Raw genomic sequence first — 19050 nt, forward strand, 5'->3', positions numbered from 1 at the left:
GCCCCGGTCTCTCTCACTCCCCAGGTGACAGGGTCAGAGGGAGCTGTAGCAGAGCTGAGCAGATGACCCGGCTGGCCCTCTGCATCTCTGGGTGCCTCCTTGAAGGTCCAGCCAACCACAGATGGGAAATTGTTCTACAGTGGCTGCCTCTGTAGTGAGCGTGCGCAGACTTTTTCTTGTGCTTGCTCCCTAAAGGCTGCAATAGACCAGCAACCGACACAACATTTACACCATGCTAAGTAGCTAAGTGGTTTTGAGTACACGGGAGGATGTGCATAGGCCATAGGCCAATACCGTGCCATTTTATATAGGGACTTGAGCGTCCTCAGAGTCTGGTGTCCTGGGAGGGGGTCCTAGACACCAGGGACTCGGCATGTGGCCCACCGGGAATCTGCCGTGGCGCCCTGTGGGTGGAAGATGGGGACAGAGGGTGGGGCCTGTCCTGCTCCCGGGGGTCTCTGCTCTACAGGAGCCCTCCCTGTCCTGCTTGCACACTGGGGCTGCTTGAGTGCTCTTGGCCCGTCCCGTTCTCCAGCACAGTCATGGCAGTCTGGCCATAGCCCTACCGCAAGCCCTTCATGTCAGCCCAGCCACAGCCAGTTCTGTCTCTAAACTTACCAGCCCTTGGGACTGTTTACTTGACCCCCTGCATGACCTCAGTTTCCTGCTCTGTGAAATGGGGGTGGTCACAGTGTAGGGATGAGCAGGTGCTCATCCTACACAGTCCGCCCATGTAAAGGATGAGACCGCGTCCCCACTGGACAGCAGAGGAAGTCACTCGTGGAGGCTGCGTTCATTGCCCCCAGGCGCCCAGCAGGAAGGGGCAGAATCATTTCACAATCCCCAAAGCCATGCCTCAGACCCAAGGTCAAGGCTCTACCCACCCTTTGCTCTGGGACAATCAGCCCCTTCTCAATGCCTCTCTCGAGTACCTTGGACTAATTGAGTGGGATGCAGAGAATGGGAAACAGCCCTGGACATCCTGCCTGGGACCAAAGCCTTCAAATTGCTGGTCTCCAGCAAGGCAGTTCTACAGTGGGTGGACCGTTAATGCTCTCTCTGTCATTTAAGAGTCAATGCAAGTGGCTGATACCCACTTTACTTTCTCTTCCGTAACAAAACGTCTCGGCTATTTGGAGAGGCAAGGTTGGCAAGATTTTGTGAAGTGCCATGCTTCCTCTTTGTCTCTCTGTCTTCAGACTATGAGAATGGTGTTGAAAAACAGCAGGAGGGCCAACGTTCTGAAGTCGGATCTGCGTGCCATCTTCAGTCAAGGTGCTTTGGATATTTCCGCGAAGGCCCTGGCAGGTGACCTGAGCCCCGCGGCGGACCTGGAGAGCCACACGGAGATGCAATGTAATCTTCCTCCCGCAGCTTTCCTTACCGCACTGTTGGGCGTGCACCTGGGGCGAGCATCAGCCTCGTGAATCTGTGAATTTCCCAAGACAGAGTAAACACCGTTGACTCTTGGATGTTCAAGTGCACCTGCACACACGTCTCTTCCTGCAGGGAGTAGGGAATACCTCAGGGAACACCTTGTGCTTCCAGACTTTCAAGAGAGGGAAGGGACGTCCGTGCTGATCCCAGGCCCTTCAAAAAGTTCATGGAAAAATGGAACTAAAAGATAAGCTTACTTTGGTGCAAAAAAAAATAAATTATGCATATGAGGGATCTGCAGTGGAATGCATGCTCTGGAAAACTGTGCGTGGGTTTCAAAAATTCTTGGCACCAAAATAAACATCTTTTTGTTTATTTGAGACAGAAGGACAGTGACGGAGAGAGACAGAGACCTCTCATCTGCTGGTTCACTCCCAGAATGCCTGGGAGCCGGGAATTCAGTCACGGTTTCCCACGTGGGTAGCAAGGACCCAAGTACCTGAGCCGTTACCTGCCGCCTCCCAGAATGCACCTCACCAGGAAGCTGGAAGGAGGAGTGGAGCTGAGACGCAAACTCGCACACACTGACAGGAGCTGTGCCGAACGACAGCCCCTAAGCCTCTCTTTTAATTCCATTTTTCCACAAACTTTTTCAAGTACCCTCATACACATTTGTTGACTAAAAGAATGAACACTTGGCAATATTTCCTTGGGAGGAAAAACTTTAATTTCTGCATTGGTCTCGTGCATGCAGAGAATAAGGTGTCCTTGGTCACATCTGAATTGGATGGAGGCACCTCTCTGCTTGGCCACATTCTGCTGTCACCACTGTCGGCAGCATCCAGTTTATTTCTAATAACAGGAAACAACGATGGTGCTTCTTACCTTATTTCCCCACTACAAACGAGGTAGGAAGCCTGCGGCTGTTCCCTGATAACTGGAATTGGTTTCCAAGAACAACAGCTCCTTTCCATGAAGAGTTGATTGCTGGCTGGCACCTGTTTCCTCCTGGGGGGGGGGGGGGCAGAGGAGGTGACAGAAGAAACCCCGTGGACTCAGCAGGGACCTGCAGGCTGTTTCCAGAGGCCCAGGCCCATAGGCCAGAGCTCTAGGAAAGATTTCTTGAGTAGGTGGATACAGGAATCCAGCAAGACATAAAACACCCCAACCTCTTTCTTTGATCTTGAAGTAGGACTGACCTTGGTAGGCTTGTAATAGTTACTAAAATACTGAACTACGTCCATACTTGTTGGTAACTAGCCTGGCCAACCCACTCCCCACCATGTCCTTTGGTTGTGTCCCCTGCCGCTCTTGCCCTGGCTGACCCAAATGACAGATCCTCCTCTAAGGCACCCCCTTCCCACCAACCCAGCAACTAAAGTGTTAACACGAAACACAACAGGCTTCAGAGCTGATTGGTAGGAGCGCAAAAGGCCCTGCTCCCACAGGCCACTGGCACCCCCTGCTGAGCCCATGGAGCACCCGGGAGGGCTTGCGGGCACCCAGGCACCTGTCAGGCCGCCCACCAGCCTGGCCCGGGCTCCCACGCTCCTGCTGACTTCCCTGTGTGTCCCTCCGAGCGGCTGCAGAGCTTGGCAGATGCTGTGGAGGCTCAGCAGGCCTATGCATCCATGGGGTCAGGGTCCCCTGACCGAGCCTCACCTGGGCCGCAGCCGCTTCCTCCGTTTTCTACGCCCAACCAGCGGCACTCAGAAAGGTGAGAAGTCCAAAGCCCAGTCCTCTCGCCCAGTGCCACCTACACAGGTGGAGAATCCAAGATCTGATGTCACACACCACCGCCGACGGGGCTCCACCTGACTTGAGTGCGTATCCCCCAGGCAAGGTGCTCACCGCCTTTGATGTCCCGCGTCACTCCCCGCACGTTAATGCACCAGCCCTTTTGTGAAAATGTCAAGCCCAGGTGAGGTCATGTCTGTGTGGAGAATGAGCTCATCCTGAAAACAGGGTCTGTGTAATTACAAGGTGGAGGTAGGAGTTGGAGACAGCGCTTTGCATTTCTGCAGGTGGCAGAGGTATGACCAATGACTGTACACTAAGTGACCGCAAGAGTGACAAGTCCAGCCTTGGAACCCAGCCTTTGTGTGCAGAATGAGCGTGAGGCTTGGGGAATCCTTTTGAAATATTGGTCAGACTTTGTTCCCTAGGTTGCCTAGGACACAAACGCCTGCAGACACATTCTGCTAGGGTGCCTGACACCTTTCTCTCTGTTCCCTTTGCTTTCTTTGTAGGTTTAAGCAGTTTAATTTCTTTGCTGGGAACGTCAACAGATCTCAGTGTATTCCTCAACTGTCTGTCTTCAAATCTCCAGGCATTTGTCTTCCAGGTACTAACCTGAGGTTTTTCTTTTTAAAGGAAAGAAGTGGGTGTGGATCATTCTAGCTAAATTACAGCCCCAAATGCCCATGACTTGGCGGTATGAGAAAGAGGTTTCTCCAGCTCTGCTGAGAAAATGTGCCAAAGCTGGCAGGAGTGTGAGGACAGAGGAGCGGCCTCTGCCTTCGGGAACCAGGCAGAGGACCAGAGAGCAGAACAGTCACACGATGCGTGTGTGTGGGCTAGATGATGTGTGTGTGTCGGCGGGGGCTGGGGTACCAGTGTGTGTCTCAGTCCATGGTCTCTCTCTCTCTCTCTCTCTCTCTTTTTTTTTTTTTTTTTTTTTGACAGGCAGAGTGGATAGTGAGAGAGAGAGAGAGAGAGAGGAAGGTCTTCCTTTGCCGTTGGTTCACCCTCCAATGGCTGCCGCGGCCGGCGCACTGCGGCCGGCACACCGTGCTGATCCGATGACAGGAGCCAGGTGCTTCTCCTGGTCTCCCATGGGGTGCAGGGCCCAAGCACTTGGGCCATCCTCCACTGCACTCCCTGGCCACAGCAGAGAGCTGGCCTGGAAGAGGGACAACCAGGACAGAATCCAGCGCCCCGACCGGGACTAGAACCCGGTGTGCCGGCGCCGCAAGGCGGAGGATTAGCCTAGTGAGCCGCAGCGCCGGCCATCTCTCTCTTTTTTTAAAAAGATTTATTTATTTGAAAGTCAGAGTTACACAGAGAGAGAAGTAGAGAGAGAGAGAGAGAGAGAGAGAGAGGTCTTCTATCTGCTGGTTCACTCCCCACTTGGCTACAATGGCCGGAGCTGCACCCATCTGAAGCCAGGAGCCAGGAGCTTCTTCCAGGTCTCCCACGTGGGTGCAGGGGCCCAAGGACTTGGGCCATCTTCCACTGCTTTCCCAGGCCACAGCAGAGAGCTGGATCGGAAGTGGAGCAGCCGGGACTCGAACTGGCACTCATATGGGATGCTGTCACTGCAGGAGGCAGCTTTACCTGCTAAGCCACAGCGCTGGCCCCTTATGGTCTCTTGCAGTAACTGAATATCAGTAGCTGATAAAGAATTTTACATCTAGCTAAAATATAAAAGCAAAAGAAATGCGCGTGTGTATCAGTTTTGCTGCAAATACAGTGTCTTGTCGAAGTATGTTTTAGGCTTTGTCAGGTTAATGGGCATCCCGCTCCAGTTGTAATGATTTTGTGACTATTGTTAAATGTATAGGAGTGAGGCCGGCGCCGCGGCTCACTCCTCCGCCTTGTGGCGCTGGCACACCGGGTTCTAGTCCCGGTCGGGGTGCCGGATTCTGTCCCGGTTGCCCCTCTTCCAGGCCAGCTCTCTCTCTCTGCTGTGGCCAGGGAGTGCAGTGGAGGATGGCCCAAGTGCTTGGGCCCTGCACCCCATGGGAGACCAGGAGAAGCACCTGGCTCCTGCCATCGGATCAGCGCGGTGCGCTGGCCACAGAGCGCCGGCTGCGGTAGCCATTGGAGGGTGAACCAATGGAAAAGGAAGACCTTTCTCTCTGTCTCTCTCTCTCACTGTCCACTCTGCCTGTCGAGAAAAAAAAATGTATAGGAGTGAAGCTGAACATCTTCCCATATTGTTATTATGTATAGCCCTGGCCTATTTTGCAGCTGGACTCTGGTTTTTTGGAATTCTTTAAATAAAGAGTTAGTTTAAATAAAGAAGTAAATAAATAGTAGAAGCCAATAAATCTCTGGCTTTCATGTAAATTAAAAATACATTATCTCAAAAAATAAAATATTAAGTTGGGGAAAAGTAAAAAAATAAAAAGGGAAAGAAAGAAAACTTTACCTGTGGCTGTTCTGGGGGCTTGGAAGCCCCCAGCAAAGGGGCGGCCCCTGGTGAGAGCCATCTTGCCTCCTTGCAGGGTCTGAAGGCAGATCTCGTGGGTCAGAGAGGGGTCACCTAGAACAGAGTCACTCTCTCCATGATCAGTTAGTCCCAAAGCCCATAAATGAAGTGACCCATTCGCATCCCAGAGACCCTCCCTCCAAGAGCCAAGACCCTCTGACCTTGGGGATTCAGTTTGCAATGCCTGGATTCCGAGGGTGCACATTCAAACCATAGCAGCAAGTGGTGGTGGGGGGGGGGGGTGAGAAGGAAAGACAGTGAGTGTACATGTCTCTGCACATGCATGTGTGTGAGCATGCCTGTGCCGTGTGTGTGCCCCAAGCAGCAGTGTGAAGGAGGTGTGTTGGGTTAGGGGGAGCCTTGTCTGTGTGGGGACAGATGGGGGAGCCTTGTCTGGGTATCAGGCAGATGCGTCCCAGTGCGGTGGCCAGCTTGACTTCCAAATCTCAAAGATGAGTTGGTCGTGGATATGGTCTTTCTGGCCGGCTTGCCTCTAGAGAGAGTCACTGTAGCAGGGTCCTGGGCTGGAGTTGATTGCCTTTGTCATCCTTACGGCAGAAGATCTGAGAATGTCTCCAGGGGAAGCCGCAGTCACTAGCTCCGGTGGGCTCAGGGCGGGCTCGGGGATTAAACCGGGATGGAAACAGAAGTCAGGACGGAAGCCAGGCAGCTCCAGGCCCTCTTCTTGTGACAGTGACATCAGGCTCCCCAAGGCTGAGCAGGTTGGGAAAGGCCTGGGGGGAGGGGCTGGGGGGAGGGGTGGGAGTGGGGGGGTCCACCTGGGATGCCCAAGGTGCAGAAGATTACAACAAGCTGAGAGGGGAGACAAGAACCTAAGGACAAGGATGACAAGAGCAGAAGTCAGCCTGTGGGGAAACTGGGGTAAAAAGCAACAGAGGGCTCCAGGCAAGGAGCAGAGGGGCCAGGGACCCAGGACCAGGAACTTGGCCCTGGGCGTTCTTTAAGCCTCAGTCCCGCCCACCTGCCTTGTCTGAATCCCTGACCTGTCAGTGGAGAAGAGCAGGCAGAAATGAAAACCAGGCCCATCCACAAAGACTGCAGGAGCTTAGGGATCTTAAACCTCCTGGACATGAACCAGGAGACCTCTCAGCAAGGAGCTGGAGAGCCGGCCCCAGCTATCAGCAGGTGTCTGCCCCCGTTCTTTGGAAAATGAGCATTGCAGACTCTCTGGTCTTTATTCTGCCTTGGGGGTCTCAGGCAGAGCCTATTTAGAACAGAACTGTTAAAATGCAAACCCTGGGACTTTGTCAGAGGTGACTCATGTCCTCATTGTCCGCAGCTGCCCGGCTTGCTCACGTGTTTCTCTCTCACTGTTCGGGTGCAGTTGGGCCTGAAGAGTGATTTGTAGCAGAGGAACAAGACGTGCCCCTGGTGCTGGGGATAGGCAGAGTGCTCAGTGGTCTTTATGACCGGGGACCAAACGTGTGTGTGGAGAGAGCTCCGATCCCCCAGCCTCATTTCCCTCCATGGTTTCAGAAAGCATCCCAGTGGTTTCTGTAGTCATTGGCCCTTCACCTTAACGCCCCCCACACCTCCGTTGAATGGGAGAAGCCCCTCCCAAGAGGGTAAAAAAAAGTGGGGCGAAGGTGCTGCCTCTGATAACCCTGCAGGGCGTTGGGGATTTTGAAAGGGGCAAAGTGGAGGGTAAGTAATGATGAGAAAGGGAATTTTTGTCACTTCTGGCCAGTTTCTCCACCTCCTCTTCAAAGGTTTGCAGAGTGGGCATCGGACAGAGCAGTTAACATGCCACTTGGCCGCTGGTGCCGTGGCTCACTAGGCTAATCCTCCACCTTGCAGCGCCGGATTCTAGTCCCGGTCGGGGCGCCGGATTCTGTCCCAGTTGCCCCTCTTCCAGGCCAGCTCTCTGCTGTGGCCCAGGAGTGCAGTGGAGGATGGCCCAAGTCCTTGGGCCCTGCACCCCGTGGGAGAACAGGAGAAGCACCTGGCTCCTGGCTTCAGATCAGGGCGATGCGCCAGCCGCAGTGCACTGGCCACGGCGGCCATTGGAGGGTGAACCAACAGCAAAAGGAAGACCTTTCTCTCTGTCTCTCTCTCTCTCACTGTCCACTCTGCCTGTCACAAAAAAAAAAAAAAGCCACTTGGGGGGGCCATGTCCCACATGGCAGTGTCTGGGTTCAAGGCCAGGGTCCACTCCCAATTCCAGCTTCCTGCTGATGCTCACCCTGGGAGGCAGTTGGGTCCCTCCCACGCACACCGGAGACTCGAAGGGAGTCCCCAGCTTCAGGCATCCCTGGCTGCCCGGTGGCATTTGGGGTCAGTCCGCCAGTGGGAGATCTCTTTGTCCCTCTCTGTATGCCTTTCTGCCTTTCAAATAAATAAAGTAAGTCAGTGAAATTGTAAAAAGAAAAGACACGTGGCTGCAAGCCAATGAGAGGTCCTGCATTTTCATGGTGACATCTGCGTTCCAAAAAACCTACGGCTCCGTGGTTTGTGGCTCACTTCAAGTGTGGCTCAAGGCAGCTTTCTATCTCGATTGAGAGAATGTCTTAGTCCGCCTGCGGCAGCCTCTTGCTGGTACCCCATTCTGTGCCACTCGGACCATCAGATGACCTTGGCTCACTGGACCCAAGGGCAGAGATCTGCTGGTCCCAGGGTTGTGCACACCGCACAGCAGCCAGCTTTGCCCTTCCCCACACAACGCGCCTGACTCCTGACTGTCAGGAGAATGGCTGCCCCTTTTCCACATCAGACTCAGCATGCAGAAGTTCAAGTAGAAAACAGCCACCCCAGCTGATGTCAGTGTGGCTGCCCCTGTATTGCCTTCATGCACCTGGTTAAAGAAAGCCTTTAGGTAAAAATCAGTCTAGCAGAGTTTGAGCAAAGAACGATCCATGAGTTGGGCAGCCCTCGGAACCAGGAGAGGCTAGGGAGCTTCGTTCTGCAACTTTGGCAGGGAGGATTTACGGACAGGAAAAGGCTAAAGAAAGCAGAAACAAGGACCTAAAAACAAATTGTTTTCAAAATCACTTTCCGCGTAAAGGTTAATGCAGAAGGGATCTCCCTCTCAGGCTGGCTGAAACCGGGCTGTCTGGGGATTTGGCTCTTTTTGGTTCTCTCCTGATTTATCAGGTGGTCAGCTCAACAGCTTAGTTTCAGCCTGGTGATGTGGAATGTTAGCATGAGTGATTCCATTGGTCTGTTGGGGCCTAGCACACGAGCTCAGTGCGAATCAAAGGCCTCCCATAAATTTTATTTAACACATTTCACAAGTGACCTCTTTTATAGAAAATTGTGTGGGGATTAAAAAAAAAAAAAAAAGTAGGCCAATTTCCCACCTCCCTCCTTTTCTCCAGCAACTTCAAAGGCTCTGTCCTGGAACCAGCTCCCCAGGGAGTGGAGCGAGACCAGAAATCGGCCCCGTGTTAGCTGGTGCCTTGTTCTCACCCTTATAATTTCATCCTCCTCTGCTTGTTTAGCCCTTTTCAGGTGTCTGTGCATGATGAGTGTGTGCATTCGAGAACATTCTGTTCTTCTTGATTTTTATCATAAACCTCAGCACTTTTTTTCTCACACCAATACACTAGCCAAGCAGAAGCAAAGAGGAGTTCATGAAGTTAGCCGCCAACTTCCAGCTTCGATGGAATTTCCTTCTCACCGCCGTGAGCAAAGCCATGACCCTCTGCCACAGAGACAGCTTCGGTAAGTCAGAAAAACATTTTGTACTCTGCCTTTTCGAAACACTCTAATAGCATAAGTATTTTTGCATGTTGCTGTAGAGAATCCAGTCACCTCTTTTAACCTTTTTTTTTATATATAAAATGCAACATAGATACACAAAACCATAGGCCATCTCTCTCCTCTCTTTTTTAATGGCAATGTGATAGTCCACCAAACAAACTCATCGTGCCCCTACTTTCTGGTCCCATCATTGTTGGAAGCCTCCTCAGTTTTGGAGTTCTAAGCTTTGTGAAATTATAAGAAAAGCTTCAAAGGAGACAGCAGAGATGGAGAAAAAATGGCTTCTTTGGAGCACCGATATTAAACTTTTCAGGAATAATGCCTGTGGTTAGGAGGTGGAGCCGACTGGGTTCACCTTGCAGACAGCGGCTGAAGATGTGCGTAGGGCCTGCTTCCTGCATGGCCTCCTGACTCCATTCTGAAAAGTTGCTTTCAAGCATACTACTTTTTCTTTTATTTCACAGTCCCAGGCTCCTCACTGGGCACTGAGCATCCATCAGAGGAAGTACCCAACACAGGAAGTTTATACAATGGTTAGGATGAGTTACCTGGCACCAGCCAGTGAGGGTTTTCTGGTACCCAAGTCCTTGACTTCACTTCAAGAAGGAATTCAGAAGTGAGTGGAGGATAGAATATACTGAGCAGCAAGCATTGTATTAAAAAAAAAAAAAAAAAAAAAAAACCACGAAGATACACACTGCACACACAGGCCTGCTCAGAAGACAGTGGCCCCATCTCTGACACCTCATATGGATCCTTGAAGGAAAGGGGAGATACATTCTAATGAAAGAGTGTACTCTAATGCAGGGGCGGGATATTCATGGTCTGTCTAGGAAGTAGACAGAGGTTTCCCCAAATCTAGCTACAGCTGCTTTTAACCCCCTATACGGCCTCAGGATTCCGGTCACGGTAGCTAGAAGGTGTGTCAGCAGGCCAAGCGATCACAAGGAGTATGCAATGGGCAGTAGGTCCAAGTAGGTCAGCCTCAGCCTTATAAGCCAATATGAGCCTGGCCCAGGCAGGGGTTCTGCTTCTCTGCAGAGCAAGAGGAACCAAACCCATATCCTATTGATAAGGGACTAGTCAAGAGATAGACTAGGTTCATGGACACAGCAGAGATTACCTGGCGGGCAAGGGTGGGTGTGTGGCTTGCAGCTCAAGCAACCACTCCCCTTTTGGAAGTGAATAAGGAACCTGGAGCATGCTGGGCCCACCCTTCTCCCTCTGGCCTGCCCTCCTGCCCTCTCACTTGCAGCTCCTGGTGGACCCCAGGAACAATTTGTGTGGAGTTCCCCATTTATCCTTTCTGGCCCGCGCTCCATTAATAAAGCTCTCACGTTCCTGTGCATTCTTCTCACTTTCTAAATAAATTCTAAACCTTACTGCATGTTCTGTTTAGCCAGTGCTTAGAATTCTCTAAGTAAAAGTCAAGAACCTGAAAAATTAGTCTTAGGCTAGCTTAGCCCACCACACTGTTGGACTTGAGAAAAAAGGAACTATTAACTCCAGCTGGCTCAGCTTGCTTCCCCCAACTCCCTCTTTCAATTCCCTGCCCAGGAAGCCGCCAGCTGCCCTCTCAGGCACACAGGAAGGATAAGGAAGAAGCCGCCCTATTCTAGATCAGTTTTGCCATATCCTTGGACCTTTTTTGAGCATTGCTGCTGCTGGCTGTCCTATGGGTGATACCCATTTATAGTCAGGCCCTCCCTTTTAATCAAGTCCACACTGACTCTGCTTTTTACCCTCATGCTCCAAAACTGAGGAGGCTTCCAAACTTCACAGGGACTGCACTTTTCACAAAGTTAAACAGGCCAGGAGTTGTTGGTCCAGCTACTCCAGACCAGGCCTGGCCATCTAAGGAGAATGGTGCCTCCATCTCAGATCCAACAAGAAAACAAGAATACAAGGGGAAATTGTGAAAGTCTTTGAAATGAGCAAAGAGATGACTTGAAATGGACAACGGGCTTTGAAAATGTTCAGCACAACCCTTCTGGGATAGCTGTGTCTTCCTTGCCTTTGAGTCATTTTACAATCCTGGAGGTTGCAGCAAACTGACAATCATGCAAATGATTCTCATTCACAAAAATGCAAATGACTTGGTTCAAGTGGATGCAATTGGTTGCTGCCTGGGGGACAGATCCAGGCAAATAATTTGCATCTCTTTGTAAATTGCTGTCACTATTCTTCACTACCTGTGTGTGTTTTGCAATTGAATTTTTCCTTTGAACTATTCCCTAATTAATGATCTCAAAACTTTGACACATATTTATTTTATAGCCATATAAGCGCCATGGTCTTATCTTTATTTTGAAAGTATTTTGCGGGCAGGGCCAGCGCCGTGGCTCACTTGGCTAATCCTCCACCTGCGGCACCGGCATCCCATATGGGTGCCGGGTTCTGGTCCCCATTGCTCCTTTTCCAGTCCAGCTCTCTGCTGTGGCACGGGAATGCAGTGGAGGATGGCCCAAGTGCTTGGGCCCTGCACCCTCATGGGAGACCAGGAGGAAGCACCTGGCTCCTGGCAGCCATTTGTGGGGGTGGGCCAATGGAAGGAAGACCTTTCTCTCCGTTTCTCTCTCACTGTCTAACTCTATCTGTCAAATAAAAAAAAAGTATTTTCGGGGCCTGCACTGTGGTGTAATAGGTTAAGCTTCCGCCTGCGGTGCCGGCATCCCATATGGGCACTGGTTTAAGTCCCTACTGCTCCACTTCTGATCCAGCTCTCTGCTATGGCCTGGGAAAGCAACAGAAGATGGCCCAAGTCCTTGGGCCCCTGCACCCACATGGGAGAGCCAGAGGAAGCTCCTGGCCTTGGTTTGGCCCAGCCTGGCCATTGCAACCATTGGGGGAGTAAATCAATGGATGGAAGATCTCTCTGTCTGCTTTGCAAATAAATAAATAAATCTTAAAGAAAAAAGTACCCTTTAACAATTGCAGTTGGCCATATCTTCCTCCTTTGTTTCTCAGGCGAACGTTGATGATCTTTCTGGAAGAGCAAAGGGACACATTCTCCAGCTCTAAGAACAACATCTGTTTCCCTGTAGCATTTTCTTTTTTTCCATCTCAAGTTGGATGATCAGATTTTTTCTTAAGATTTATTTTATTTATTGAAAACACAATAGGAAGAGACACAGAGATCTTCCACTCACTAATTCACTCCCCAGCTAGCCTCAATGGCTAAGGCTGGGCCAGGCCGAAGCCAGGAGTCTGGAACTCCACCTGGGTCTTCCGCTGGGTGGCAGGGGCCCAAGGACTTGGGCCACCTTCTGTTGCTTTCCCAGGCCATAGCAGGGAGCTGGATTAGAAGGGAAGCAGCTGGGACTTGAACCATTGCTCTGGTATGGGAGGCCAGCGTAGCAAGCAGTTGCTGGCCCTGAGATGGGTTTTAAGTTCCCTATCGTGGCCTAAGCCGTCTCGATCCAGAAGCTGTCCTGTTGAGGTTCTATGAATTTGAATTAGAGCAAGAAGGATGTTCCCTGCCAACCCAGACCCTACTGGGGATAAGGAAAGCTCTGTTACTCAGGAGTTGAAAACCCCAGAAAAGGTGTTGGTTTCACAGGGATGTATTTGTTGCCTGTCTAGCCATCTGTCTGTCAAGGGCATTAACTTTGGTTGTGATTTACACGTAGGCTCCTGGCACCTGTTCCATTTGCTGCTTTTGGAATATGTGATCCATATACTTCAGTCGTGCATGGAGGAGGAAGAGGAAGAGGAGGATGTAGGGAATCTCAGGGAAATGCTACCAGAGGGCCAGTCTCTCCTCCAACCAGACCAGGCACTCTCCCACCCTCCAGAACCGCCAGCTCTGGGCTGTGCCAACCTGCTTGCGGAGCCACAGCCGGTGACGCCAAAACACATGGGCCCAAGCCAGTGCTCCACGGGTGTGAGCAGTTTGGTTCTCCGGGTCCTGGGCTTCCTGGTGGACACTGCTACTGGTGATAAGGTAGAGATGCCGTGACGTGTGCACCCCCCAACACACACACACACACACATACACATAGATACACATACGCACAACAGATACACACAGATACACATACACACAAGAGATATACACACACAGACATAGACACACATACACACAGCAGATACACACACACATAGACATATACACACAGATACACATACACACAACAAATACACAGACACACACACATACACAACAGATATACACACACAGACATAGATACACATACACACAGATACACATACACACAACAGATATACACACATATACACAACAAATACACACACAGATACACATACACACAACAGATACACAGACACATAGACATACATACACACAACAGACATACATACACAGACACTCACATATACACACACATTGTTTTTTAATTTTTAAAGTGTTTTCATTATTATTTTTATTCATTTGAGAGAGCAGATGGGGAGGGAGAGAGAGAAGCTTCCATTCACTACTTGACTCCTCAAATGCCCGCGATGGCCAGGACTGAGCTGGGGCCAGAACCAGGAGCTGGGAAGGCAATCCAGGTCTCCCACGTGGGTGGCAGGAACCCAGCAACTTGAGTAGGACCACCGCCTCCCAGAATCGGCCTGGGCAGGAATCCAGAGTTAAGAGCCGGAGCCAGAAATCAAACCCGGGCACTCCAATGTGGGACGCTGGAGTCCCAATCCCGAGGCTAAATGCCCATTCCCCACGTCCCATAACACAGGGTTGGAGGAGAGGGGCACACGCACCCGACAGAATAGGAGGCAGGTTGGACGGTCAGCGATGAGGCCTGAGATGCCAGAAAGAGGAGCTGCAGCAGTGCAGGGAGCAACTGAACTCCAGTTCAGAAGGGTGGCACGGAGTGGTTTTCACAGACGGTCACAGCAATTGTTCTAGTATTATTTCTAAAACTTCTGCACACATCTTATGCTTAGCCGCGATATGCCCCCAAGCTCCACTCCAGAAACAATGACTTGTGCTTCGCAGGAGACCATCAGAAGCGCAGGTTAACAGTGGTCACAGCCTAAAATTGCTCCTGCCCTGTAGTCCTCCAAACAGTCAGAACCTGCAGGGGACCTTTCTTTGCTGAAGAGTCACCCTAGGTACTGCGGAGTGTGGAGACCACCTGTACAAACTGTTGTTGAGCACTGCTCAGAGGTGACGCCGGGCTAGACAAGAATGACAGGCGCAGGGGCCAAGGAGATGCGTTGCTCTGGGTTATAAATCTCTGGCTGTGTTTGGTCTTGTTTTTTTCCACCCCGGGATAGGAGGTTCGTAGGTGCAGCTGCATTCTGTGTGCCCTGCGCAGTAGTTTCCGGGCTGTGTGTGTAAATGAGCAGCTCGCCTCCTCCGAGGGCACGAAGCAGACATGACCCGTGCAGCAAGAAGCTGTGAAATACGGACCCCCCATGGGGGACCCCAAGGGCAGGAGGGAGCTGGCCTGCCTAAGAAGGGGCACAGCTGAGGGCAGGTCAGGTGCCCTCCTGGAATCTGTGTTGCACAAGGAAGGGCAGTTAGACCCGAAGGGGGAGCTGCTTGGCCAGGCTGTGCCCAGGAGAGCGGCTGGCCCTGCTCCCTGACCCCCTAGAGAATAGAGCCAGGTTTGGCAGCAGCAGAGCCCTTCAAGGTGTGGCCCGTGACAAACTCACCTGCGTATATTCTAGAGTATTCTAGAAAGCCTCCACAGGACCAGCATCAGTGCTGGCCCGCAGTATTCAGCTCTCTGCTTACTGGCTGGCGTGAGAGGGCAGACTGTAGCATGACAGTTTTTTAAAGAAAAATATCATTCAGGGGCCAGCATTGTGCATAGCAGATAAAGCTGCCGCCTGCGGTGCCAGCATCCCATATGGGTGCTGGTTCAAGTCCCAGCTGTTCCACTTCCAGTCCAGCTCTCTGCTATGGCCTGGGAAAGCAGTGGAAGATGGCCCAAGTGCTCGGGCCCCTACACACACGTGGGAGACCCAGAGGAGGCTCGTGGCTTTGGATTGGTGCAGCTCGGACCATTGCGGTCATCTGGGGAGTGAACCAGCAGATGGAAGACCTCTCTCTCTCTCTCTCTCTCCCTTCCATAATTCTGCCTTTCAAATAAATAAATAAATCTTAAAAAAAGAAAAAGAAAAGCATCATTCAGTGACACAGGTTAAAGCACAGTAAGGGATTCTTTATTCAGAACCATCTCGGTAGGTAGGGCTTGCTGTGGAGACAAGAGTTTGGGTTCAACTTGGAACACAGCCTGGGCAAGTGTGGAGAGGGGCAGGAGATGGGAAATGATTAAAAGCAAACCTCAGGGATCAGAGAGGTTCTGGCGAACCTGACCTCACATAATTTGAGCTTCAAACAGGCCAGGGTGATGTGGCATCCCCCGGGGGATGGTGGAGGATGAGGAACCCAATTACGCAGACAGCAGGTGAACAGCTATCAAGGATTGGAGGTTCTCGCTCAACTGACTCAGCAGGGTTCCATGCTAAAACTGGATTTTGTAAGGAGTGCACAGGTGGGCCTAGAATAAGGCTCCGGAGCCTGGCTGAAGTTTGTCCAAGCAGAGAATCTTTGCCAGATTTCACATGCTCCTTGGTTAGCAACGAATCAGGAGTCAACTTCTACCTCCCCAGCCACTGCTGTACAGGGTTTCAAGGCATGGGTGTTGTCCCCATTCCCACGTCACGGATGTCGTAACCAAGGCTCAGGCAGGGATTCTCACGCCCACAGGTCTCCCGTGTTTGCCCTTCCCAGCATCCTCTCTCTCCCCAGAGAGTAACCCGTGTGTTTTAATTGGTGACTCTGGAGTAAATTAAAAATAATAAGTAGGCGATTCTAGTACATACATTCCTAGATTCTGCCTCTTGCATTTATTAACTGAGAACCTTGGGCATGTTGCTTAATCTATGAGGATAATAATAACTAATTCCATAGAGCTGTTGTGTGGTTTAAATCAGTTCATCATGAAACGCTTAGCATATCCCTTTGAACATCGTAAGTACCCAAAAACCGCGGGTCAGCAAGGTCAGTTCTCCCAGGAAACCTCCTAATCCGAGCACCTTCCCTTGATTCTCAGCCCACCTCTCGGCTCTTCGAAAGTTCACTGCCATAGATTTGACCTATATTTAATTGGCAAATACGATAGAGAAGATATTAGGCCCTCAATTGAGCTACATAATAAAGCAATACAAGCAGAAGGATGTCAGATAATTCGAGGTAATATGCGTGAGAGATTAATTCAACCTCCTCTTGGTGCATGCCTGCTGAATTAGCTATAAAAACTTAAACAGTCTACCACCCCCAAAAGTTACACTCGTCTGATTTCTATTGCATTCATTATTCAGCTTCTGCACTCATCATCAACCAGGAAAAAAAAAATCACACACCCTCTGCGTCCCATCTGCATCCCTCTGCCGCGAGTTAAAACGCCGCACTCAGCTGCACATCTGTGGCAGCCTCATTCTTTGAGCGATTTAGCGGTGCCCTGCACCTAGGGTAACCATTGAAGTCAGCATCCGGGAATCCAGATCCATCTGTCACTCTCCCACGTTCCAGCAACATCCTAATTAGTAAGACGCCAAGCCGGCTTTAAGAATAAAGTTTAAAAAAAACTCATGATGTTAAATGTAGAAGATTCTTTTTCAAGAACAAATGACGTGATTTGCACTTCAGGTCAGGTACTCGGGGTTTCAAAAAGAGCAGAGTGGTTTTAAGAAATCAGTAATTCTTTAGTGGTAGGGTAAAGGGGAAAGAAATTTTTTGAGAGAGAAAATGTCTTTTCATTCAATAGGCGTTGGTGGTTATTGTGGAATGTAGACAAAGAGGGAGAGATGCGCTCGCGAGCTTTGTGTTTGAAATTACCAAGTGCACAACTTTGTCAAAACATATTGGTTTATGGGGGATTTGTTGATGGAATCAGACCAGGAAAGTGGGTTTTATAGTTTTTTTAAAAAAAAAAAAAGATTTATTTATTTGAAAATGAGTTACAGAGAGAGAGAGACAGGGAGAGACAGAGAGATCTTCCATCCACTGGTTCACTCCCCAAATGGCCACAATGGCTGGAGCTGGGCCAATCCAAAGCCAGGAGCCAGGAACTTCTGCCGTGTCTCCCACGTGGGTGCAGGGGCCCAAGCACTTGGACCATCTTCCAGTGCTTTCCCAGGTGCCTTAGCAGGAAGCTGGATCGGAAGTGGAGCAGCTGGTACTTGAGCCGGCGCCTGTATGGGGTGCCAGCATCACAAGCGGTAGCCTTACCTGCTACCCCACAGCACTGGCCCTGGTTTTATAGGTTTCATAGTAATCCTATACAAGCACTTGCAAGTTCCCCAGAGCACAGGGAAGGATGGCATCTTATCCCCACTACTCTGATAGGGAGACTTGCTCCGGCAGGTGAGGTGCCTGGTGAGAGCTGGTCAACTAAATCATAGCCTGTGAACCGCCCTGATTTGTTGCTACCCTCCGAGGGTTAGTTCAGCCAATGGTAGTTGGCTGCCTCCGTGGGATTTTGCCCATCTCGTGGTATAGGTGATGGGTGGTGTAGGGAGGATTTGCGTGAGAGCGTGGGCCACTGTGTGGGATTCAGAGCTGATGAGAAGGCAGGAAACGGGATCCAGCTGCTAAAGCAGCCAAAGTGCCGGGCGCGACAGGCACACGGAAACCTGCAGTGCCTGTCCCAGGCTCCCTCCTCGTGTTCCCAACGGATGGGCGCCCGCTGTTGTCAGTGGAGGAGGATTGTGGGGTTCACTCTCATAGAGTCTCCCCGGTGTTTCTCACACACCACAGGCCCCCCTGACCGTCCCCGACCATGCCCTCTCTCTTACATTATCCCTGGATTTCAAGTGCTCCCAGGAAATCCTCACAAGACCTTAGGCTCTCCCACGGTAGAAATATATGCACAAGTTCCTGTTTAGGTCCTGGGGGAGAGGCAAGGGTGTGGTTGAAGAATGAAAAAAGTGACTCCTCAACCAGACAATAATGCAAATTTCTCTTTGAATCTTTTCCTATTAAACTTTTCCCCTTCGTAGCTCATCCAGGTACTGCTGGAAGACAAGGCCACGGAAAGCACCATTAAACTCAGCCTCCCTGTGGGCCAGGAAACCCTCATAACCCTGAAAGATGGACAAAGATTTGTGATTCACGTTTCAGATGTGTCCCAAAGCTCAGAACACCCTTACTTCCGAGAAAACGATGCTAGTATGTCAGACGGTTTGTTTGAATAGGGCATGAAAGAATTGCATTCCTAAAAATATACTACATGCTAAAGTTTCTGTATCGATATGAAAAAGCTTTGATGTACATAATAGTACGTATGTATATAAGTACATAATTTTGTTCATATGTATTTCAAGGAGTTGGATTTGATTAAATGTATAAATGGATTTGGAGAATAAATTTTGCCTCCATTGTTTTTCATTAAGGGCTTTCAAATTGGTTCTCTTTGGACACTTAGCGGAAGAGAAATATGAGAAATTGCATTGGGAATTAAGAAGAGGTTAAGTCTGCAGAGAAAAATAACACAGTTTGAAGAATCCAAACTGGTCCAGGCAATACCAGCAGTATGATGCCTCTGGCAATATTTGTCTTGCTTGCTCTTGGTGGTACCTCTGTGTGCACAGAATTTGTAGAAAGATTCAAACAGCAAGAAACAGAAAAAAAAACTCTGCTTGATTCCATGGTCACATTCACTCGCTAGTCCAATAAAGCTTTTGATCTACCCATTATCTAGGCATCAGGTAGAATTTTGAATGCAACAGTGCCTGCAACAAATGCTCACGTTTTGCCTTGAGTCACTTTT

At 50.4% G+C, this 19050-nt stretch overlaps 1 protein-coding gene and 1 long non-coding RNA gene across 2 annotated transcripts in view; one reads left to right on the plus strand and one right to left on the minus strand.

The window, feature by feature from the left end:
- RFX8 (regulatory factor X8) overlaps positions 1-18622 on the plus strand; it is a 62819-nt gene extending 44197 nt beyond the window's left edge. Inside the window, exons 11-15 of the mRNA XM_002710010.6 lie at positions 1200-1356; positions 3627-3721; positions 9157-9271; positions 12940-13253; positions 18281-18622. Of these exons, the coding sequence (XP_002710056.4) occupies positions 1200-1356; positions 3627-3721; positions 9157-9271; positions 12940-13253; positions 18281-18475 (876 nt within the window). The 3' untranslated portion in view covers positions 18476-18622. The remainder of the gene's footprint in view (positions 1-1199; positions 1357-3626; positions 3722-9156; positions 9272-12939; positions 13254-18280) is intronic.
- Positions 1138-3249, minus strand: LOC127488038 (uncharacterized). Its single transcript, XR_007915428.3, has 3 exons — positions 3040-3249; positions 2263-2385; positions 1138-1429 (listed from the first exon to the last, which is right to left on the minus strand). It is a non-coding gene; the product is annotated as an uncharacterized LOC127488038 (long non-coding RNA).
- Positions 18623-19050: the final 428 nt, after the last annotated feature.

Source organism: Oryctolagus cuniculus, chromosome 2, assembly GCF_051225735.1.
Source record: "Oryctolagus cuniculus isolate XC-2025 breed Fujian yellow rabbit chromosome 2, ASM5122573v1, whole genome shotgun sequence".
Taxonomy (NCBI): Eukaryota; Metazoa; Chordata; class Mammalia; order Lagomorpha; family Leporidae; genus Oryctolagus; species Oryctolagus cuniculus.